This window comes from Eleutherodactylus coqui, chromosome 6 (genome assembly GCF_035609145.1).
Source record: "Eleutherodactylus coqui strain aEleCoq1 chromosome 6, aEleCoq1.hap1, whole genome shotgun sequence".
Classification (NCBI taxonomy): domain Eukaryota; kingdom Metazoa; phylum Chordata; class Amphibia; order Anura; family Eleutherodactylidae; genus Eleutherodactylus; species Eleutherodactylus coqui.
In genome coordinates this window covers 226,215,388-226,241,984 of record NC_089842.1, presented here as the reverse complement: position 1 = coordinate 226,241,984, position 26,597 = coordinate 226,215,388, and the positions used below count along the sequence as shown (strand labels likewise).

Sequence of the window (26,597 nt, the reverse complement as noted above, 5' to 3'; positions counted from 1 at the left end):
GACACACACGTGACACACACGTGACACACACGTGACACACACGTGACACACATACGACACACACACACGTGACACACACACGTGACACACACGACACACGTGACACACACACGACACACGTGACACACACACGTGACACACACGTGACACACACACGTGACACACACACGTGACACACACACGTGACACACACACGTGTCAAACACACGTGACACACACACACGTGTCACACACATACGCACGTGACACACACAAACACACACACGTGACACACACACACGTGACACTCACACACGAGACACACACACGTGACACACACACACGTGACACACACACGTGTCACACACACGTGTCACACACACGTGACACACACGTGACACACACACGTGACACACACACGTGACACACACACGTGACACACACATGTGACACACACACACGTGACATACACACACACGTGACACACACACACGTGACACACACACACAGGTGACACACACATGTGTCACACACACACGTAACACACACACACGTGACACACACGTGACAAACACACACGTGACAAACACACACGTGACACACACACACACACGTGACACACACGTGACACACACTTGACACACACGTGACAAATGTGACAGACACGTGACACACGTGACACACGTGACACACACACACGACACACACACACGACACACGTGACACACACACACGACACACGTGACACACACGCGACACACGTGACACACACACACGTGACACACACAAACACGTGACACACACGTGACACACACACACGTGACACACACACGTGACACACACGTGACACACACACGTGTCACACACACACACGTGTCACACACACATGACACACACGTGACACACACACGTGTCACACACGTGACACACACGTGACACACACACGTGACACACACGTGACACACATACGACACACACACACACGACACACGTGACACACACGACACATGTGACACACACATGACACACGTGACACACACAACACACGTGACACACACGTGACACACACACGTGACACACACGTGACACACACACACGTGACACACACACACGTGACATACACACGTGACACACACACATGACACACACACGTGTCACACACACACGTGACACACACACACGTGACACACACACACATGACACACACCCGTGACACACACCCGTGACACACACACGTGACACACACACGTGACACACACGACACACACACGACACACACATGACACTCGTGACACACACACGTGACACACATGACACACACACGTGACACACACGTGACACACACAAACACGTGACACCCACACGTGACACACACACATGTGACACACACACGTGACACACACGTGACACACACGTGTCACACACACACGTGACACACACACACGTGTCACACTCACACACACATGTCACACACACATGACACACACACACGTGACACACACACACACGTGACACACACGTGACACACACGTGACACACACATGTGACACACACACGTGACACACACGTGACACACATACGACACACACACATGGCACACGTGACACACACACGTGACACACACGACACACGTGACACACACACGACACACGTGACACACACATGTGACACACACACGTGACACACACGTGACGCACATACAAGTGACACACACACACGTGACACACACACGTGACACACACAAGTGACAAACACACGTGTCAAACACACGTGACACACACACGTGTCACACACATACACACGTGACACACACACGTGACACACACACGTGACACACACACGTGACACACACACACGTGACACACACACGTGACACACACACACGTGACACACACACGTTTCACACACACATGACACACACACACACGTGACACACACACATGTGTCACACACACGTGACACACACACGTGACACACACACGTGACACACACGTGACACACACACATGACACACATACACATGACACACACACGTGACACACACATCTGACAAACACACGTGACACACACACACATGTGACACACACACAAACACGTGACACAGACACACATGTGAAACACACACACGTGACACACACACGTGACACACACACGTGACACACGACACACACGTGACACACACGTGACACATGTGACACACGTGACACGACAAACGTGACACCAAAACACGTGAAACACACACGTGACACACACACACGTGACACACACGTGACACACACACGACACACACACACAACACACACACATGTACGTGACACACACGTGTGACACACACACGTGTGACACACACGTGACACACACACGTGACACACACGAGACACACACACGTGACACACACACGTGACACACACACGTGACACACACACGTGACACACACACACGTGACACTCACACACGTGACACTCACACACGTGACACACACGTGACACACGTGACACACACATGACACACACGTGACACACGACACACACACGTGACACACACACGTGACACACACACGTGACACACACATGTGACACACACACGTGACATACACACACACGTGACACACACACACGTGACACACACACACAGGTGACACACACATGTGTCACACACACGTGACACACACGTGACACACACACGTGACACACACACGTGACAAACACACACGTGACAAACACACACACGTGACACACACACACACACGTGACACAGACACACACGTGACACACACACATGACACACATGACACACGACACACACGTGACACACGTGACACAAACACACGTGACACACACACGTGAAACACACGTGACACACACACTTGACACACACACGACACACACACACGTGACACACACACACATGACACACACACGTACGTGACACACACACACGTACGTGACACACACACACGCACGTGACACACACACGTGTGACACACACACGTGACACACACACACGTGACACACACACTTGACACACACGTGACACACACACAAACATGACACACACGTGACACACACACAAACATGACACACACATGTGACACACACACGTGACACACACACGCGTGACACACACGTGACACACACGTGACACACACACGACACACACACGTGACACACACGTGACACACACATGTGACACACGAGACACACACATGTGACACACATGTGACACACACACGTGACAAGCACTTCTTTTTGATTATTTTTTCAGAAATTAAAAACCAGTTAAAGCACTTTTTTTCTCCCCTGTCCTCCTGCACACAGGACCTCCGACACATCCTATACATCTTTGGAATCATGTCACCCCTAGGCATCCTGTTGTCCTATCCAGCCGAACTGACGAAGGGGTTCTTCCCCGAAACGCGTATTCCATTGCTGGTTTTTAATTTCTGAAAAAATAATAAAAAAGAAGTGTTTTCACCATCACACATTGGACTTTGATCTACATCTTCTAGTAGCTTAGAGTGTTGCGCCTCCATACCAGTTCTTTTCACATCCTTTTCGCTACACTTACGCCCACACTGGTGGAGCGTCATCTGGTTGGCAGCACCTCCACCATTCAAAATACTCAATCATTGAAAACTCTGTGTACTCCATAAATATTCCACTACCCTCACTGGGTCTTGCTCCACCCTTTTTTTTCATTTCTTTTACTCACATATGCCATAAAGTGAGGACATTACTCGGGGATTCTGTATTTCTAGACCATGGATTTGGTGTCCCGGAAACTATTATAAAGCTGCCACCATTGCTGACATCCACCACACACTAGAGGCGGCTTCTAGTGATGACATTTATGGATGTTAGTAGCAGCCAGGGACATTTTCTCTCCATATTCACCATGTACAGATTTTATACTAACAGTCTGTGGACACGTCACCCTCATCTCATCTTCTTCTTACAGTTTGGCTGGTACTCATCTATCAGACACATCCTGCACCCAGTTGGCATCTGGAATAAGGAATAACCAGTCCCTGAAGATACTCGACTTGTCTAATAACCGTCTGTATGGTCCTCAGTTCAGTGACTTGATGGACGCTCTGTCCAATCCACCCTGCGGGATAGAAAAATTAAAGTGAGTGTAAGAGACATGTACAGGTTGAGACATGTGGAGTTACAAGTTATACATGTACAGGATGAACCATATGGGAGGCACAAGTTATACATGTACAGGATGAGCCATATGGGAGGCACAAGTTATACATATACAGGATGAGACATGTGGGGGGGGGGTGCAAGTTATACATTTATCAGATAAGACATACGGAGGGCATAAGTTACACATGTACAGGATGAGACATGTGAAGGTCACAAGTTATATATGTAAAGGATGAGCCATGTGGGAGGCACAAGTATTACATGCATAGGATGAAACATTTGGGGGGAACAATTTATATGTACAGGATAAGACTCCTGGGGGTACAATTTATACATGTGCAGGATGAGACATGTGGGCAGCACAAGTTATACATGTACAGGATGAGACATGTCAGGTTACACGTTATACATGTACAGGATGAGACATGTGGGCGGCACAAGTTATACATGTATAGAATGAGACATGGGGAGGGTGTACAAGTGCTACATGTACAGGGTGAGGCTCACAGGAGTACAAGTTATACATATACAGGATGAAACATTTGGGGGGAGCAATTTATATGTACAGGATGAGACTCACGGGGGTACAATTTATACATGGACAGGATGAGACATGTGGGCGGCACAAGTCATAAATGTATAGAATGAGACATGTGGAGGGTGTACAAGTGCTACATGTACAGGGTGAGGCTCACGGGAGTACAAGTTATACATGTACAGGATGAAACATTTGGGAGGGCACAATTATAAATGTACAGAGTGAGACTCATGGGATTATAAGTTATATACATTTACAGGATAAGACATGTGGGGGGCACAAGTTATACATGTACAGGATGAGACATATGGAGGATGTACAAGTGCTACATGAATAGGGTGAGGCTCACGGGAGTACAAGTTATACATGTACAGGATGAAACATTTGGGTGGCACAATTATATATGTGCAGGGTGAGACTCATGGGAGTACAAGTTATACATGTACAGGATGAGACATGTGGGGGGAACAATTTATACATGTACAGGATAAGACGTGGGGGGCACAAGTTATACATGTACAAGATGAGACACTTGGGGGGCACAAGTTATACATGTACAGTATAAGACATGTGGGGGGAACAAGTTATACATGTACAGGATAAGACGTGGGGGGCACAAGTTATACATGTACAGGATGAGACACTTGGGGGGCACAAGTTATACATGTACAGGATGAGACACTTGGGGGGCACAAGTTATACATGTACAGTATAAGACATGTGGGGGGAACAAGTTATACATGTACAGGATAAGACATGTGGGGGGAACAAGTTATACATGTACAGGATAAGACATGTGGGGGGGCGTACAAATTCTACATGTACAGGGTTAGACGTATGGGAGTACAAATTATACATGTGCAGGATGAGACGTGGGTGGCACAAGTTATACATGTACAGGATGAGACCTGTGGAGGACAAAAGTTATGCATGTACAGAATGAGACATGTGAGGGCACAAGTTATACATGTACCGAATGATATATGTGGGAAGTACATGGGTTTGTCCTATTTTATTCTCCACACAATTGTTATGTCTATGAGATATGTGACATCTCTACTAATGTCTCTCTCATCTCCTCCTATCACTTCTGTCTATGGTGTAAATAGGCTGAACTGGATGGACATTGTCTCCATTCGGCCTTACATACTATGTTACTATGTAATTACAGGGGGCTGCCACAAAGTCAGAATATGACCAATGCTATCAATATGCCCCTCATTGCTTTCCTAAGGGGACATCACACCCAGAAGAAAGAGGGATGATGCAGCACCATGGAATGAGGGAGCATTCTGTATGAATAATCTAGTAAAATCCAAGAAGGTTAAACTGATACCCAAACACAAAACGGGTTTCAGAATCTTCATGTGTTTTTAATTATATTGTTTGACTAATAGATCCTGACAACCATTTAAAAAATATTGTAGCAAATCAGAAATTTACAATAAAGTCACATGACCAGAAACATCACAGAAAAGTGATTCTACTGCATATTCATAAATGAGCCTGACACATGGGATGTTCTCAGAAAATAAGGCCTGTTGCAAACAGAACACCCTGAAAACCAGGATAATATATGCTTAACTTATGGAAGGTCCTTAGAGGAATATTAGAAAGATATGGACATCAGGTACAACTATTAACATGTTAAATTAATACTGATAAAAACTGCACAAAATAAAGAATAGCAAATAACAGCAGCAGATTGTCAATATACAGAAGAGAAACAAAAAGATCAGCAATGGAAAAGGTTATAACTAGAGATGAGAGAATCAAACCTGTAGAACCTGACTTTGCTGAAAATTCGGTTTCTGCCAAACTTGAAGTCCAAATACTGAACACTTGTGTGGTGGTTAGCACTGTTGCCTTGTAGAGATGAGCAAGCATGCTCGGATAAGTTAGTTACTCGAGCGAGCATCGCTCTTCTTGAGTAACTTCATTCTCGTCCGAGCAGGCTTGGGGGGGCCGCGGGGGTGAACAGGGGGCGTGCTCGCTCATCTCTATTGCCTAGAAGTGTTGGTTCGAATTTAGGGACATCTGCATGGAATTGGAACACGATGTTATCTTTAGTCAGATTTGAACATGGTACTCAACCACTGCATGGCAACAGTGCTAAATATTTAGTCACCATTCTTCTTACTGTAGAAAGAGAAACACAAAGAGAAAATAGGAACTCTATGCAGAGGTTGTCATTGTCAGATCTGAACCTAGGAACACACCTCTGCAAGGCAACAGTGCTGACCACTAAATCACCATATTTCGTCATCCTTCTTTCTGCAGAGGAAGAGAAGCAGAGCAAGAAGAAGCAGAAAGAACATATAGATGTTGTTCTTGGTCAGATTTGAACCTGGGACTCCATTGCTGGAAGGCAACAGTGATAAACACTAAAAGACCATACTCCTTTCTCCAAAGGAAAAGGAGAAGAACTAGAAATATAAAGAGGGCATACAACCTCCATGCAGATATTGTCCTTGGCCAGATTGAACCAAATACTTCAGCATGGCAAGGTAACAGTTTAAACCTCTAAACCATTGTGTTCCCCCTTTCTTTTCTGCAGAATGACAACAGAGAGAAAAAACATAAAGGGAGAATGAACATACAAACTCTATTGAGATGTTGCCCTTGGTCAGACTTGAAACTAGGACTCTAGCACTGCAAAGCAGCAGTGCTAATAATTGAGGTACCAAAAGTCTCTTTTTTCTTCTCCGAAAGAGGAAAGCAAAGGAGCAAAGGGCACAAAGAGTACATACAAACTCCATGTAGAAGTTGTCCGATTAGATTTTAATCTACAACTCCAGCACTACAAGACAACAGTGATAACCACTTAGTCACCATGCCGCTGCTACTTTTCTTCTCATCCTCCTTTCTCTTGCCCCTTCTTTCTATTTCTCTCTTGTCCTGGAGAAGAAGAAGAAAGTGAATAAGAACAAGGAAGGGGTGAAGCAGAAGGAGGAAGAGAAGAAGAAAGTGAATAAGTAGAAAGTTGAGAAGAACAATGAGAATGGAAAAGAGAAGATCTCCTGTTCCTTTTTCTTTTCTGTCATGCAGAGCTGGAGTCCTAGGTTCAGACCAGGATGGATGAACACAGAACTTAAACACACGCTAAGAAAGAAGAACTGCAATGTTTATGAAATGGAAAGATGGGGGTGGGGGTATCTATTGAAGAACATAATGCAGCTTGCAGAAACTCTAGGGCAAGTGTCAGAAAAACTAAAGCCAAGAATGAATTGAAGCTTGCAAAAGAAGCCAAAAGCAATAAAAAAGGATTTTGAGAGTATGTCCAAAGCAAAAGAAAAGTCAAAGATGCTATAGGATGTTTACAGGATGAAAATGCTTAAATGGTTAAAAATTATGTTGAGAAGGCAGAACTCTTAAATCCCGATTAAATATGTTTTCTTTCAGAAAGTAAATGTAACATCAGCTGATTTTCCCTGTGCTATTGAAGGGATAAAATAATGCAGGCTATTGATAAGCAGAGAGATGGTGAGGGAACATTTAGCTAAATTACATGAATTCAAGTCTCCATTTTGAGATGAATACTAGGGTACTAAAGGAAGTAGCTGATGTTATTGCCAAACCACTCGCCATAATCTTTGAAAATTCCTGGAGAATAGGAGAATTCTCAGAAGGTTGGAGAAGGGCAAATGTTATCCCTACATTCAAAAAAGGGAAGAAGGTGGACCCAGGAAACTACAGACCTGTGAGCCTGACTTCTATACCAGGAAGGATCTCTCAACAAATTATTAAACAGCATATATGCAAGTTCTTGGATGAGAATGGAGTGATTAGCCAGAGACTGCAGTGGTTTTGCTATCTTTAGGGTAAAAATACGGCTGTATAACGGGACAAAAGGAAACTACTAATTTCAATAGGCGTTCAGTGGTTTTGTTTTCACTATTGGGATTAGTCAGCTGTGAATACTATAGCCGAGAAAAGATAGGACATGTTCTATAAACCCCACACACAGTGAATACATCATGTAGGGAAGATTGGGCAGCATCTATCTTCCCACAGTTATTTTAAAAGTCCTGAGCTCTGGCGCAGATTTTGAAAAGCCGATGAAGGAGAGGAAATTCCCCTAGTTCAAACGCAACTTCGCTTCGTACTGCCAAGCATAGTTCCGCCTTCAGGAGTGTGGTTTGGCCCTTAGGGTGACTACCCACTAGCGGTTTTTTTTTCTGCTGCAAATTTGCTCCTATTTTTTCTTCCAATTGTCAATGGGACTTTCTAATGTTCAAAACGCAAAGTTGCGTTGCGTCGCGATGCGTCACGTTGCGGTTTTAACATTAGGAAGTCCCATTGACAATTGGAAGAAAAAATAGGAGCAAATTCGCAGCAGAAAAAAAAACGCTAGTGGGTAGTCACCCTAAGGGCGCCCACCCACTGGTGTTTGCAATTTTCGTGCGTGAAAAATGCAGCGTTTTCCGCGCGTTTTTTGCGGCATTTTTGCGGCTTTTTCGCGCCTTTTCCGTTAATTTCCATTGACATTCATGGGTGCATTAAGAGAAAAATAAGGACACATATGCAACTGACAGTTCCTATGTTAAAAATTACAACGGACTGAAAAAAAACGCAAGTGGACAGGAACACATTCAATTCTAATTGCTCTTGAGAAAAAATGCAAAACGCAAAGGAAAAAAAATCGCCAGTGGGTGGGCGCCCTTAGACTGAATGATTGTCATTAAGATAATCGTTCATATGATTGAAACAATGACATGCAGGCAACAGTTGAATATTGAACAAGACTCGTAACATTATTAAGTTTCAGCTGGCAGAAAAATCAGCGCCACCTTGTTTACTTACTGGGCACTTTAAACACTGCTCATTCAGTATTACACATAGGAATGTGAAACACTGAATGAAAAGTGAGCGAGTACTGTATGATTCTCAATGAAAATCATGCAGTCTAAACACGCTGGCTAAGTGTAAACAAGCTGGTGACATCATCACCAGCCTGTTCACACTCGGGCAGCGTGTTTAGACTGCATGATTTTCACCAGCTGACGTTACCAGCTTGTTCACTCAGGCAAATGAGATTTGTCCCATTGAAAAGGGGTTACTCACAGAAAAAAAGGCCAAAATGCACCATTTGATAAACTGCAAGGCAGGCTCAATCACCAGTAAACCCTGGTAGAATGCAGAAGGCCAGGTTGCAACATGAGTAAACCTTGCCGTTGGCCCGCCAGCTTATGTAGCTTCTAGTGATGACATTTATGGATGTTACTAACAACCGGGGACATTTTCTCTCCACATTCACCATGCACAGGTTTTGTACTAACACTCTGTGAACATGTCACCCTCCTCTCATCTTCCCATTCTTACAGTTTAGGTTATAATTATCTACCAGACACGGCATGCACCCAGTTGGCATCTGGAATAAGGAATAACCAGTCCCTGAAGATACTTGACCTGACTGGTAGTCATCTGTCTGGCCCTCACTTCAGTGACTTGATGGATGCTCTGTCCAGTCCAGCCTGCAGGATAGAGAAATTAAAGTAAGTATAAGACGTGTACAGGATGAGACATATGGGGGGCACACTTTATACATGTACAAGATGAAACATGTGGGGGGCTCAAGTTATACATGTACAGGATGAGACATGTGGGGGGCATAAGTTGTACATGTACAGGATGAGATGTGGGGGAGCACAAGTCATATATTTACACAATGAGACATAATGGGGGTATAAGTTATACATGTACCGGATGAGACACATGGGTGGCACAGTAAAGAGGAGTCATTCATAGATTGAGTGTTGCCTGTTTACACTAAGCGAGAAGCAGTCACTTCTTTTCAGTGATCTGAAACAGAACAAGTAGCAACAACTGAGCGACACCTTGCTCATTTCTGCGTTGGGGCGATTGAGTGATTATTTGGGCTATCAACCCATAAGAAGGTACCTTTATACAGTGCTGTGTGTACACGGGACAATAGACGACACAAATCGCTCATTTGAGTGATTTGGGCAAGTATTGGTCTGTGTGAAGCTACCTTTATAGAGCACCTATAAAGTCTTGGGAAAATCCATGAAGTAATAGGAAACCAAAATAAAATCTTCCTCCAATATCTATAATTAAAAGGTAAAACATTTCTGTAGAGCAGAGACATCTTCAGCTCTCTACACACACAAGTGGTCATACACATTAGATGGAAGTAAAGTACATGATTGGACAATCGCTGAATGAATGATCATTTTACAGACTTGGCCATACGTTTTAGTTTATTTTGCCCATCATAGTCCATCAAACTGTCCGTACATGTTTAGTGACTCTGGTTGATGGACAAAAGCTCTCTTGAGGGCATTCTTCCAAAGAAAGATCTTTTGTCTAAGTACTGAGTGAAAATCTTAAACTTGTACAACTTCTTTCTGCAGGATGACTGTCAGCTCAATTAATTGTTCCTTCTTAAATTTAACTCAGCAAAAGAGTGTTTAGGCTGAAATCATCTTTTTAAATTATTTTTAGCATTTCTAAATCAAAAGCTGGCAGATAATGGGCTGGTAACTGGTCTTTCATCTGCTCATCATAATAATGACAGCTCTGGAGGAGGATATAAACATTAATGCAGCCTTGGCTCCATGTGTGCCTCAAACTGAAATCTACGCCAGCTATGTGCTCTCCACTATCATTTACACTAGAAATTGGCTGATAGTAATTATGATGGGCTATGGTAGGCCACATCCCGACTACTAATCATTCCCACAAAAACTGCTTCCATGATATTAGTGTGCCAATACAGTATATTTATTAAATCCCAAACTGCGTACAATAAAGTTACCGTATGAACATGCTGACATTGTGGAAGATTTTTTGTGGGCATGCAGAAGGTGGGATGAATAGACCAGGCAATTGATATTCTGCTCCATTCCTCTGGTGAGCGGCAAGATGAGACATCTGGTACTATGGGCCTCCAATATGAATTTTACTTGTAGATCCTGGACAACCCAGTGTGACACTGCGTAGAGCTCTACAAATGTTTGGATCACCTCTTATGGGCATGAGGCTTGGTGGATGGACAGTGCAGGGATGTTATAGGGATGATGCTCCCCAGTATTGGGACTCTATTTCTACACCATGGATTTGGTGTCAGTTGATATATCATATAGCTGCCGGAATTCCTAACATCCACCACACACAAGAGGCAGCTTCTAGTGATGACATTTATGGATGTTACTAGCAGCTGGGAAGATTTTATCTCCACATTCACCATGTACAGATTTTATGCTAACACTCTGCGGACATGTCTCCCTTATCTCATCTTCTTATTCTTACAGATTGACTGGTAATAATCTACCAGACACGTCCTGCACCCAGTTGGCATCTGGAATAAGGAATAACCAGTCCCTAAAGACACTTGATCTGTCTGGTAATCATCTGTCTGGTCCTCACTTCAGTGACTTGATGGATGCTCTGTCCAGTCCAGCCTGCAGGATAGAGGAATTACAGTGAGTATAAGAAATGTGTACAGGATGAGACATGTGGGGGTGATGAGTTATAAATGTACAGGATGAGACATGGAGGGCACAAGTAGAGGATGGGATGTGGGGTGTACAAGTTATATATCTCCACAGAGATTCAAGCTTCAGAGCATAGTAGTTCTGTAGAAACTGTTTGGGTAAGAATATAAGGAGAGAGCAAGAGAAATTAATTGTAGGAATTTACTATAGACCCCCTGGACAAATGGAAAATATGGATGAACTCTTTCTACATCAGATTGTCAAGTTCTCAAAAAGGTACAATACAGTGGGAACTTTTAACTATCGAGACGTTTGTTGGGAAACTATTGCAAAAGTAATGGGTCCAACAAATTCTTATTCACTGGCAACTTTATCATTCAAAAGGTAGAAGAGAAAACAAGGGGATCTGCTATCTTGAAACTAATTCCTAGAAACAGAGAGGAAGTGATTGAGGAAGTAATAGTGGCTAGGACATTAGAAGGCAGTGATCATACTATCATTGAATTTTGAATAACAAGGGGAGAAAGACCAGAGAGGACTAATAAAGGCCCATTTACACGGAGCAATGATCACTCACAAATCGCTCAAACGACAGTTTAAGTGACAGCTTTGAGCAATCATTTTGCATAAACTATTAACAAGCTACTCAGCTACTTAACAGCTTATTAGCATGCAAATGAAGCCTTTAGCTGAATGCAGTTAATAGCTGGAGGTCTTTTATCTGCATTCAGCTCCTTTGTTCTCTGGCGGGTTAAATAGTTGAAACAATGTTATCAGCACTACCCGCAGAGAACTCAGCATGCGGTCCTAATAAGACCTCACAATGATTTTTAGGCTAGCTTGAACTTAATGATCAATTAACAGTTCACAAAAAGTGCTTGATTGCCGCGTGTTTAGACGCAACTATTATCGCTCAAAAGATCATTTAGAGCGATTTTTCAGCAACCATCGCTCTGTGTAAATGGGCCTTTAGACTTCAAAGTTGGATCTCAGAAAGGCAGACCTTAATGGACTCAGAAAAAAAGTTAGGAAAAATCCAATGGCTTGATGTTCTTAATGACAAAAATGACCAAGAAGGTTGGGAGATATTGTGAACTGAAATTCTCAATGCAGAATCATTAACAATCTCTAAAAGAAGGAAGAATAGGAAGCATTTAAAGAGATGAGGATGGATGAACACAGCTTAAGTACATGCTATAAAGGAAGAACAGAGGGGAGCATATCTAAAAAAGAATATAATGGGGTCTGCAGAAACTATAGAGCAAGTGTCAGAAAAGCTAAAGCTAATAAAGAATTGAGGCTTGCTGTAGAGGCCAAAAGCAATTTAAAAGGATTTGGGGGGTATGTCAAAAACAAAAGAAAAGTCAAAGATGTTTTAGGATGTTTACAGGATGAAAATGGTGAATTGGCTAAAAATAATGTTGAGAAGGCCGAACTTTTAAATTCAAATGTTGTTTTCTCTTAGAAAGTAAATGCAACATTAACTGATCTGCCCTGTACTATTGAAAACATAAAGGAATGCAGGCTATTTATAAGCACAGAGATGGTAGCTAACTTACATGAATTTATTCTCCGGTTACAGAAGGATTACATCCTAGGGTAAAAAAGGAAGCAGCAGCAGTAATTGCTGAACCACTCGCGATGATCTTTTCCTGGAGAATAGGAGAAGATTGAAGAAGGGCAAATGGTGTTCCTATCTTCAAAAAAGGGAAGAAGGTGGACTCAGGAAACTACAGTTCAGTGTGCCTGACTTTTATACCAGGAAACATCTCTGAACAAACTATTAAATAACATATATGCAAGTAATTGGATGGGAATGCAGTAATTAACAAAAGCTAGCATCGATTTACTACAAACAAGTCATGCCAGACTAATCTAATTTCCTTCTATGAAAGAATCACCAACTGGGTTGATCAGGGAAATGCGGTGGATATAGTACATCTTGACTTTAGTGAAGCATTTGATAAAGTATCTCATACCATCCTTATTGAAAAAATAACCAAATATAGGATCGACAAGGCAACTGTTAGGTAGATTCACAACTGGCTAAGTGAATGTACTCAAAGTGTTGTCATAGATGGCTAAACATCCAATTGGAAGAATGTCTCAAGTAGGGTACCACAAGACTCTGTCCTGGGCCCAGTGTTGTTCAACATTTTTATAAATGATCCAAATAAGGGAGAAATGAAAGAAAAGTAATTGCATTTGCCAACGGAAAAAAGCTAGGAGGAATAGCTAACACTAGAGAATAGAGAGAGGATTCAAAAAGATCTGTACAAGCTTGAAAGTGGGTAGTGACTACCAATTGTATTTAACAGGAGAAATGCAAAGTCCTACACTTGGGCAAGAAAAATAAAAAAGCACATACAAAATGTGAGGAACTGGGATAAATAGCAGCACATGTGAAAGAGACTTGGGTATACAAATAGATCACAGACTGAACATGAGTCAGTGACACAATTCTGGGATGTATTACGAGAAGCATAGAGCCTAGATCACATGAGGTAATTATCCCCCTCTACTCTTCCTCAGTCAGACCTTATCTGGAATATGGTGTCCAGTTCTTAGCACCCTAATTTTAAAAAAAAGGGTGATAAACTGGAGCAAATTTAGAGAAGACTTACACGGATGGTGACCAGTCTGTAATCCATGACTCATGAGGAATGAATAAAGGATATGGGAATGTTTTGCATGCAAAAAAGAAAGCTGTGAGGAGACTAAATAGCTGCCAATATCTGTCAAAGTGCAGAGGGATCAGCCCTATCGCATTTACACAAGGAAAAACTAGGAATAAGGGTATGAAATTGAAAAGGAGCAGACAGATTATATTTTAGAAAAAAGTTTCTGACAGTGAGGGTGATCAATCAGTGGAAAATGTTGCCATGGGAGGTGATGAGTTCTTCTTCAATGGAAGTCTTCAAACAAAGGCTGGACAAATATCTGTCTAGGATGATTTAGTGAATCCTGCACTGAGCAGGGGGTTGGACCCGATGACTCTGGAGGTTCCTTACAACTTTATGATTTTTTAATTTTATGTACAAGATGAAACATGTGTGAGGCACAAGTTATACATGTAGATAAGACCTGTGTAGGGCACAACTCATAAATGTGCAGGATGAGACGTGGGATATACAAACTATACATGTACATCATGAGACATGAGGAACACAATTTACACATATACAGGATGAGACAGGTGTGGGCACAAGGTATAAATGTACAGGATGGGACATGTGGAGGCACAGGTTATGCATGTATAACTTGTGCCTAATCACGTCTCATGCTGCACATTCATAAATTGTGTCTCCCACACATCTCATTCTGTACATGTACAGTATAAGCCATGGAGAGGGCACAAATTATGCATGTAAAGGATGAGACGTGTGGGTGCACAAGTTACACATGTAGAGCTTGAGACTTAGGGGTTAAAATCTATACATGCACAGGATTAGACATATGAGAGGCATAAGGTATGCATATATAGGATGAGACATATGTAGGGCACACGTTATGTATACAATGAGACATGTGAGATCCGCAAGCTATATACGTACATATATAACTTGCACCCCCCACATGCCTCATCCTGTACATAATGAGACTTGTGGAGGGCAAAAGGTTAACATCCACATGATGAGATATATAGGGGGGGGGGAGATATACATGTACTGGATGAGACATGCAGGTGGACCAAGTTATACATCGATATGATGAGAGATGGGGGAAGTACAACAAATACATGTACAGTTTGGGACATCTGATGGACACATGCATGAGATATATTGGGAAGGGGAAGTGCATAATGAAACATTTTGGTGCCAAAAGTTATACATGTATATGATCAAATAATTAGGGGGCACAAACTATAGATGTACATGGCAGGACATGGGGGGCAAAAGTCATTCAAGTACAGGATGAGAAATGCATGGAAAAGTAATATTTGGACAGGATAACACATGTAGGGGACACAAATTACAGATGTACAGGATTAGACAGGGCAGAGCAAAAGTTATATATGTACATGATGAGACATGATGAAGCAAAAGTTATTAATGTACAGGATGAGACATGGGGGTCACAAGTTATACATGTATCGTTTGAGACATGGTGACACAAATTATGCATGTACTAGATCAGTCATGGGAGGGGCATAAGTTATATATGTACAGGATGAGATGTGGGGGGCGCAAGATTTACATGTAGATGATGTAAAATCGGGGTGGTGCAAAAGTTATACATCTAGAATTAACAAGTTGGGTACGCTAGTTATACATGTACAGGATGAGACTTGGGGGAACACAAACTATATATATATACAGGATGACACATATGAGGGATACACGTTATGCAAGTATAGGAAAATATGTGGGGGCACAAGTTATACATATAAAGGAAAAGATAAGGAGGTGCACAGGTTTTATATGTACAGGATGTGATGTATGTGGGGCATAAGTTATGTGTAGGATAAGACATGAGTGGGCTACAAGTTACATATGTACAAGATGGGATGTGGGGGACAGAAGTTATACATGTACAAGATGAGACAGGAATAAGTACTTGGGGGGCACAAGTTATCCATGTACAGGGCAGGTGGGTGCACAAGATATACATGCACTGGTTGAGACGTGTGGGGGCAGAAGTCATGTATCACAGGATTAGACATGTGAGGGACACTGGGTATAACTGTACATGATGAGACATATCGGGGTGACAGGTTATACATGTCCAGGATGAGGGACGGAGGCACAAAGCATGCATATACTAGATGAGATATTGGAGGGCGCAAGTCATGCATTATAGGATGATGCATGTATAAGTTGTGTTCCACTCATGTACAAGATGAGACATGTTAGGGGCACAAGCTATATATGTACAGAATGAGATATGTGGGTGACACAAGCTATACATGTAGATATTGAGACTTGTGGACGGCAAAAGGTTAATATGTCCATGATGAGACATGTGGGGGGCATGTTCTACATGTACAGGATGAGACATGTGGGGGATACAAGTTATACATGAATAGGATGAAACATGTGGGGGGTACAAGCTATACATGTACAGGATGAAACATGTGGGGGGTACAAGTCATACATGTACAGTATGAGACATGTTTGGATCCCAAGTTATACATGTACAGAACGAGCCATGTGAGGGGTGCAAGGTACATATATCCCATATATCAATGAGATAATCCACTGGCTGCACTGTGATATTTGACATCTCTAATAATGTCTTTCTCATCTCCTCCTATCACTTCTATGGAGTAATTACAGCTGGCGCTGCCCTAATCACTGGTGTGAATATGCCCCATGTTATCAATATGTCCCTCAATGCTCTCCTTAGGCGAAATCGCATTTATGTTGGGGTCATATTCTTTAACCTATAAGTGAACACATCACGTAAGAGGAGTGACTGTACAGGCATTGCAGAGATTAATATAAAGCCACAAAGATAAGTTACCTTTACACAATATGATTGTCAGACGATAGTCATTAACCCCTTATGGACCAGGCTGTTTTGTACCTTAAGGACCGGACACTTTTTAGGGATTTTACCCATGTGGTGGTTTTACTGCCTTATTTTTTTCCTTTAGCTACCAAAATTATTTTTGCTGCATTTTTTTTTCCGTGACATATAGAGCTATTTTTTTTTTCACTGACCTTTTTTTCTGTTTTTTAGTTTTATTGGGGGTTAGAAGCTAAAAAGTATGATTTTTTTAACATTTATAGTTGTTTTTTCAAGTTAGTATATCTACGCTAAAATAAAGAATAGGAATGGGTTCCTTATTTTGTTTTGGACGTTCTGATATATAACGTGTTTGCTTTCAGATTGCAGGACGCATATGATGACGGTTTTGGTTTGCGTCAGCTTTGGGTAATTTTCTTTTTTATGTATATATTTTTATTTTATTCTACAATTTTTTTTACTTATTCATTTAACTATTTTTTTTACCATCTATAACCCTCATAACATATAAGATGTAAGAACTCTGGGGGTCATTCACATAGCTTTTTTTTATTGCACACTTTTTCACTGTAGTTGGGGCATCCATAGGAGCCCCAGTTACAGGGGGAAAAAAACCCTCTGTAGTTACAATAGTCACTAATAGAGCTGATCAGGGTCTGCTAGGACCCTACAGCTCTGCTGTGCCAGGGGGCTCCCAGTGGTCATGTAATCATCGGCTCGCCTAGTAGAAGCTATACCTCCACTTTTACTTGCTAGTACATAGTGCTCATTGAGGGCTGTATACCCAGGAAAGGAGAAGTCAGAAACTGTTAAAAACTGCTTTTCCCTTCTCCTCCAGGTTCTCAGCTGTGACTAACACCTGAGAACCCAATCTGCTCCTGATTGATTGTAGGAGCAGAGGCTCTAATCTCACACCGTAGTTTTGCTATCGGTGGGATTAAAGCCCAGGGCCAAGCGCCGTATATTTACCACGCTTGGTCCTTAAGAGGTTAAAGTGATTGGGGGTGGAGTGGGTCGGAGATCATTTCAGCTGCCTGCCTTCATGCACAGTTAAGAGGAGTCATTCATAGATTGCGTGACTCCTGTTTACACTGAGTGAGAAGCTGCACAGCAGTCGTTCCTTTTCAGTGAGCTGGAACAGAACAAGTAGCGACAACTGAGCGATTTCTTGCTCATACCGTGTGTACAAGGCCCAATAGTCAACAAAAATCACTCATTTGAATGAGTATTGGTCTGTGTGAAGCTACCTTTAGAGGGGACCCATGAATTCTTGGGAAAATCCATGAGGTAATAGGAGAGCAAAATATAAACTCTTCCTCCAATATCTATCATTGAAAGGTGAAACATTTCTGTAGAGCAGAGATATTTTCAGGTCTCCACATATAGAAATGACTGTACATATTAGATGGAAGTAAAATGCATAGTTGGACAATCGTTGAATGAATGATCATTTTACACACTCGGCCATACATGTTTTAGTGCATATTGGACATCACAGTCCATCAAACTAGCCGTACATGCTCATGTACTCCGGCCAATGGACAAAAGTTCTTTTTTGGAGAAGATTCTTCCAAAAATAATTCTTTTATCTGAGTACTGAGCAAAAATCTCAAATTTGTCCAACTTCTTTCCACAGAATGACTTTCAGTTGAAATTATTGTTCCTTCTTAATTTAACTCAGCAAAAGAGTGTTTTGGTTGAAATAATCAGTTTTCATAATTTTTAGCCTTTCTAAATAGAAAAGTGGCAGGTAACGAGGCACATTTACTAAGATTGGTGTTTCATCTGCTCGTCGTCATAAACACGTCACTGGAGAAGGATATATAAATTAGTGCATCTCTGGCTCCATGTGTTTCTCAAACTGAATTCTATGCCATCTATGTGCTCTCAGAGATTTCCACTATAATTTACACCATGAATTGGCTGATAGTAATTCAGATAGGCTATGGCAGGCCACATTCACACTGCTAAGCCCTTCCCTCTGAACTCTGCATGTTTCAAAAGTGGAAAAATGTAAAAGTAACAAATGTTGGTGCAAACATGGTGTGTGTCTTCTTACAGTATGATCACATTCAGTGCACTATAAGGACTCTGGTTCTCCCCATCGCAGTATAATTATGTCCGGCCCCCTACTCTCACACAGTATAACTACATGTAGCGCTCTTTCACCTTACCATAGTATGACCACATCCGGCTCTCCCCACCTTGCTGCACAGTGTAATCACATCTGGTCTTTCACTTCATAGTACAATCAAATCCATATCCTCATACCCATTTCCCCTGCAGTAATCATTCGGAGCTCCCAGAACAAGGGTCATCCAAATTGGACCAGACTTTAATTATTATCAATGGCTAGCACCTTAATCATTCCCATCTGCTTCCATGAAGTCAGCATGTCCGTACAGTAACGTTATAAAATCCCAAACTGCATGCAATCAAGTTACCATATGGACATGTCAACATTCTGGAAGATTCTTTTAGTGGGCGTGCAGAAGGTGGGATGAATTGAGCAGAGAATTGATTTTAGCTGCATTCCTGTGGTTACTGGTTAGAAGGGACATCTGGTGCTGTTGGGCAATATGAATTTGACTCATAGATCCTGGACAACCCAGCATGACACTGCTCAGAGCTCTACAAGTATAGATATCACCTCTTATGAGCATCTCTCCCCGGGGCTCGGTGGACGGGTAGCGCAGGGATGTCCTAGGGATGATGCTCCTCAGATTCTGTTTTTAACCCATGAATTTGGTGTCAGTGGACACATTATATATCTGCCGCCATTCCTAACATCCACCACACACAAGAGGCGGCTTCTAGTGATGACATTTATGGATGTTACTAACAGCCGGAGACATTTTATCTCCTCATTCACCATGTACAGATGTTATACTAACGCTCTGTGGACGCATCACCCTCATCGCATCTTCTGACTCTTACAGATTGATGGGTAATAATCTAGCAGGCACATCCTGCACCCAGTTGGCATCTGGAATCAGGAATAGCCAGTCCCTGAAGATACTTGACCTGTCTCTTAACCATCTGTCTGGTCCTCACTTCAGTGACTTGATGGCCGCTCTGTCCAGTCCAGCCTGCAGGATAGAGAAATTAAAGTAAGTATAAGACGTGTACAGGAAGAGACATATGGGGGGCACACTTTATACATGTACAAGATGAAACATGTGGGGGGCTCAAGTTATACATGTACAGGATGAGACATTTGGGGGACATAAGTTGTACATGTACAGGATGAGATGTGGGGGAGCACAAGTCATATATTTACACAATGAGACATAATGGGGGTATAAGTTATACATGTACCGGATGAGACACATGGGTGGCACAGTAAAGAGGAGTCATTCATAGATTGTTGCCTGTTTACACTAAGCGAGAAGCAGTCATTTCTTTTCAGTGATCTGAAACAGAACAAGTAGCAACAACTGAGCGACACCTTGCTCATTTCTGTGTTGGGGCGATTGAGTTATTATTTGGGCTATCGACCCATAAGAAGGTACCTGCAGGATAGAGAAATTAAAGTGAGTATAAGGGTATGTTCATACGGGGTGGAAATGCTGCAGAATGTCAGAAGCGAATCATCCCAAGGGATCCTTACAGGGTAATATGGATCCTATACTTCAAATTTAGCAAAATACTTCAGTGGCGATTAAGGTGATAAATAGCGATAATAGTGATGAATCCTACCTTCTGTAGACCCATCCATATGTTTAGGTAGGATTTGTCATGAATACTGCTGGCTGTCAATGGGAGCTCCCTCTTAAGGGCTTTTAGCCACTAGCATTTTTTTTAACGCTGCGATATCGCTGCGTTTTTTCAACTGGACTTTCTAATGTTAATATTGCATCGTACAAAAATCGCAAGTTTGTGCTTCAGCGATTTTAACATTAGAAAGTCCCATTGGAAAAAAAAGCAGCGATATCGCAGCGTTAAAAAAATGCTTGTGGATAAAAGTTCTTAATGACAGAAAATCCCAACACGTTTCATCCAGTACACAGACTCATCAAGGAACCAATAGAGGATGAAAGCAGCACCAAGTCAATGAGTAGCAGAGAAACATTTAGTAAAAAAAAACAATTATTCAAAAAAAGTTTCTTAAATTGCATATAATGGCTGCACAGCACCCCATGGAGAGTGACAATGCCGAAAAACAATTATACAGCATCTAGTAGATACAAACCACAAATCTAATAAAGTCATATAACAACCAACTCAGTAAACCTGCAGGTATGTGGCAGTAGTGAGCACATTGCATATGCTAGTGCTTCATAGAAAAGTCACCATAATGGCCAAGATGAGCTGCATATGGCAGCAAACAACCGCATATAGCAGTAAAAATAGAATAGAAGAAAACATCCCTACATGTGGCAAAGGAAGTATAATGGCAACTCCACTCCGTAGGGTTGCACCATTTGTGTGATCACATGTCAGACACATCACTTCCGGGCAACTAGGTGACATCAGAGCTGGGAGACATGAGTTTGTAGCAACCCGCATCTCATGTTTTCGAAGTGCCATTGAATTCAGTTATTGCATGATAAAGCCCCATACACACACAAGGGCATTCCTAGGCTGGTTCTCGCATCCGCTGGTCAACTCACATTAACAGCCAAGATCAAATTAACTGGGAAATTGTCAAATTCACCATCAGTGATTTTACAAAAAGCACCGAAAGTTCAATCATAGTATGTAAGGTGTAAATCCAAACATCTCTCATAGACAGTCCTAGTATTTCAACTTTTACCTGTTCATGATGACTGTTTCCACCTCCTTGGTTTTCAGGTAGATGGTTTTGCTTATTATATGTGCCATCGGCTGCTTGAGTTCATGGTTTTATTTTGAGGGTTTTAGTTCCTTTTTACAGTGGGTGGTCTGTTGCAAGACAGCATCTAACATGATGACCCGTTACAAGGATGATTTTCTCACTGTGGGCCCCAGGGATCCCTGATGGTGTGGTTTTTCTGTGAGACTCTTTTTGTTTTGTTATGGATAAATTTGGCGTTCCCTTAACAGCGAGTAAAACAGAAGGTCTATTGTTGGTGTTATCCTTTTTGGGTATCGAATCCGATTGCATCAAAATCTTTTTTCGTCTTCCTGTAGTGAAAGTGGTTAAACTGCGGGTCAAACTTGACACCTGTTTAGCCACCAAGAAAGTGCAACTCTGTCAGATATAACGGACTCTATGTATTTGCGCACAGGGTTATGCCAATGATTCAGAAGTTGCATCACCTGACCCGCAGCACTGCACTTGCTAAAGGCCGCCAAGTACTAGATGAAAGGAATTGAGGGGGAGCGCTGTATATACTAAAATCAGCTGCATATTTTGAGTCTAAATCCGCACCCCTGGTTTGGTTACAGAAATGCTGCGGCTCTTGCGGACTGATTTTCCATTGAGGTAAATCTGCAACATTTCCACTATAAGTGAACGTACCCTAAGAGACGTGTGAAGTGTTTTTAGGTGTTTCATTACTCTCTGTTGGCCTACAAAGACTATCTGGCCACGGAGTATTTTCTGGCAAAACATTGTTATAATTAACAGTGAGAAATGTGGAGTTTTTCCATGGAACACCGTGGAAATCACCCAAAGGAAGGCTGCGCAGGTAATCACATGCTATGATTGAATTGTGGCTAAAACCACATTAAAGAATACATTGTAAAATAACTTGCGATTTTGCTAGTTTTTCAATGTGGTTGCAACTTTTTTTAACTACAGTCACATATAAAACTGCAGTAATACTGTGTGCAGCTTCTTTATATGACTTTTTCTTGCAGTTTTAGCCACACTTCAGCTACATCGCCCCTATCATTCTTTAGTTTTCTAGATTTCACCCACTTGCAGAATTTCAGGTCTAGATGAATTGGTGGAGGTCCTCGGGCAAAGAATTTGGTGAAATCCACCATAATTGTAATATCCCTCAAGAGGAGCTGTCCCGCCCTTTTGTCAGGGTTTGTGCCTGCAACAAGAAGGCAGCAGTTGGAGCCGCATTATGGAGATGCTGCTTGATACCAAGGAGGCCAATAGTCACCTCTGCCAAGGAGCTTCTTATTTGCATCATTTTAGGCTCACACTATGAAAGCATCACTCAGTGCTGGATCATCGCATGACGGCACCAATGAGGATAAAAATGAAAGTGTGTTTAAGAAATGTACAAAGTAAAGAAAAAAAGGGACAAAAAAGGGCACACTTGGCGGCTTAGTTATATTTTTTAACGTGACTCGCCACTAAACCATCTCCTTGCTGTAGAGAAGTGTTCCTGGCTATTGTTTTTCCTTTCCTCTTACCACAATGTACTTTAGAAGAAATAAATAGTGTCTTGCCAAGCACTTAGGTTCGGGAATCATGCACTGAGCGGACTGGAAGTCCATTTGTCACTGCATTCCCATGAGAGTCTCAATGTGGCAAAAAGTATTGATGACCCATCCTCAGGATCATCCGTCTCGCTGTCAGTGCAGCAGGGACTGACATCATCATCAGGGATGTGAGCAGAAGTGCCATAGCAGGCTTCACTCCCATTGACATTAATGGGAGCTGAAGCCTCTTATTACACTTCCGAGTCTTACCCAAGTGTCAGAACAGGAAATTCCAGAAGTTTAATAGCCAGCTTAAGCTCACAGTGATTTCTCTATGCTACGTCCACTCCTGTCACCGTTGATGACATCCATTCCTGCTGAACTGACAGTGAGCCACACGATCAGCTGTTTGCCGGTGATCCAAGCTGCAATCCCTTGGTGATTAACTATGCATGACCTATGCTGAGGACACTTCATCAATAGTTTTTGCCTGGAAAACCCCTTTAGGCCTCTTATAGAGCTGGTAAATGTTCATACTTAAGAGGGGGCATTTAAAACGTTGCTATGTGGTGGAGACTTTTCTTCTTACACTCAAGTTTAGGCAAATCAATTCACTGACTAATCTGAGGTTCTGAGAAAATCCTCACTTTAAAAAGTAACATATTATTTTTGTTTTTTTTGTTCTAGCTTGTTGTCATGCAGACTGTCTAACAATGAGAAGAAAAAATTAAGTGAGCTGAGTACACACAAACCGAAAATGAAGATCTCCAACTAAAAAAAAATCTGTGCCGAATAAAGGAGCTCATGTGCTCCAAGCGAGAGCTCTCCCTTCTGAACTATCCAGCCTTCTGTACAACTCTCCTGATGAACCTTAGCCTTTTTCCCAGCTCCTGCAATCCAGTTCATGTTTTGTTTCCACCCTGATTGCTAATTGGACATGCTATAAAAACCTAGCCCTGTCCCTCTCCCAGTACATGGTTATTGAGCTCCCAGCCTGTGATCAAGTTCCTCTTTTTCCTGCACCTTTATTTCCAAACAATTGCTCTGTGTACAGACTCCTGGCTTCCCCTGACATGGCTACCTGCCTGCTCCTCTTGTACTGCAACTGACATTACCCAGATACTCACCACTGGCTTCCCCACAACTCCACTTCCTGTCTGCTTTTCTTGTTTTGCAACAGATACTGACTACTGGCTACACCCTGACTATGCTACCTGCCTGCTCCTCTTGTACTGCAACCAATAGTACCTGGATACCGACCCCAGGCTTACACTGACTACACTACCGAACCACACCAGTTATGACAAGGAGACTCCAACCCAGAACCAGATCGTTACAATCTGTCTCTATGATGAGGAGACAACTTTTGATGGTTACTACTTCTTCAGAGCTTCAGTATGAAGTATTTCATGGTGCATTGTGGGTAATATCACTAATATATAATCTACACATTGTCATTATCACTTCTCAAGCAAATTAAATGAAAGTGGGTGCCTTTTAGAGTCTTGTTGGTCATTGCAGAAAAATCCTTAGACGTGGTTCTTTGGAGAGTTTTTTTAGTCTCTCTTCAACAGATTGACCTGAGGTTTTGTTTTGTAGATCAAGTGGTGGTGCTCTATTCTTCACTGATGGCAAGAGTGAGAGCCAATGTTATATTGTCTAAAACATTTAATATTGAAAATGGCACTTGTAAAGGTTATCCCTTGTCTTCCTTGCTTTATATCCACACATCACCATGGAGCACCTGGCGGTGGCATTATGTGAGAGTCCGGATGTCTCCGGGTAGGATCACCACAAGTTGGCTCTTTATTAATGACCTACTCTTATACGCATCATCACCTCACATATTCTTACCTTCAATTTGCAAATAAGTTTGACCGTTTAAGCAATTTCAAAGCAAATCTTACGAAAACTGAAGCATGGAATATTTCCCATCAGACTCTGACAAATAATTATGTATGAAGTGTTATTTTGCATGTTTGGTATCCAAATTCCAACCCAACCTCATCTGCCTTTTCCCTTAATTACCTTCCATTACAGAGGAATATGCTAGAAGATTAACAAAGGAATAAGAAAAAGCATAGCTTTTGGTTTGGCCACATGAATGCAGTGAAAATGTTGATCCTCCACAGATTTCTATACTTGCTTCTGTTCCTATTTGTGTACTTTTTTAAACTTGTTTTTCTGGGGGATTCGTTAGAAAAATTATGAACAATAAAAGAAACTGATACAAACCAGAAGCGATCAGTGCTGTCATTGATGGAAACACACAGTGCTACATGGAGATTATCACATACACCAAAGTGAAGTGCCCTATTTTCACATCTGTGCTGAGCATTTACATCTGTGCTGAGCACGGACTCAAGGCAATGTTCACACAGGTCATAGAAATCCAGAAAGTCCCACATAAAAACAATAAAACTCCTTCGAAGTCCACACCCTGCGACTCTTCCGCCCACTGCCTCTGCGTGTCGCAGTTATTTACCGCCCCCCAGGTCCCACCCGCCTGTTCCTAGACCACTTTGCTGCCTGGCTCCCCCACTTCCTTTCTTATGAAATCCCAACCCTCATCCTTGGTGATTTCAACATCCCTAATAATGACTCTAGCTCCTCATCTGCTTCCCGGCTTTTAACACTTACCTCCTCCCTTGGCTTATCACTAATCTCTGACTCCCCCACTGATGGTAACACTCTCAATTT

The 26,597-nt window shown here is 42.2% G+C and overlaps 1 protein-coding gene across 1 annotated transcript; it reads left to right on the top strand.

The window, feature by feature from the left end:
* Positions 1 to 3,832: 3,832 nt before the first annotated feature.
* Positions 3,833 to 26,080, top strand: LOC136633342 (ribonuclease inhibitor-like). Its single transcript, XM_066609015.1, has 5 exons — positions 3,833 to 4,107; positions 9,993 to 10,163; positions 11,943 to 12,113; positions 20,534 to 20,704; positions 24,585 to 26,080. Exons 1-5 carry the CDS (start codon positions 3,833 to 3,835, stop codon positions 24,670 to 24,672), a joined length of 876 nt encoding a protein of 291 aa, XP_066465112.1. The 3' UTR covers positions 24,673 to 26,080.
* Positions 26,081 to 26,597: the final 517 nt, after the last annotated feature.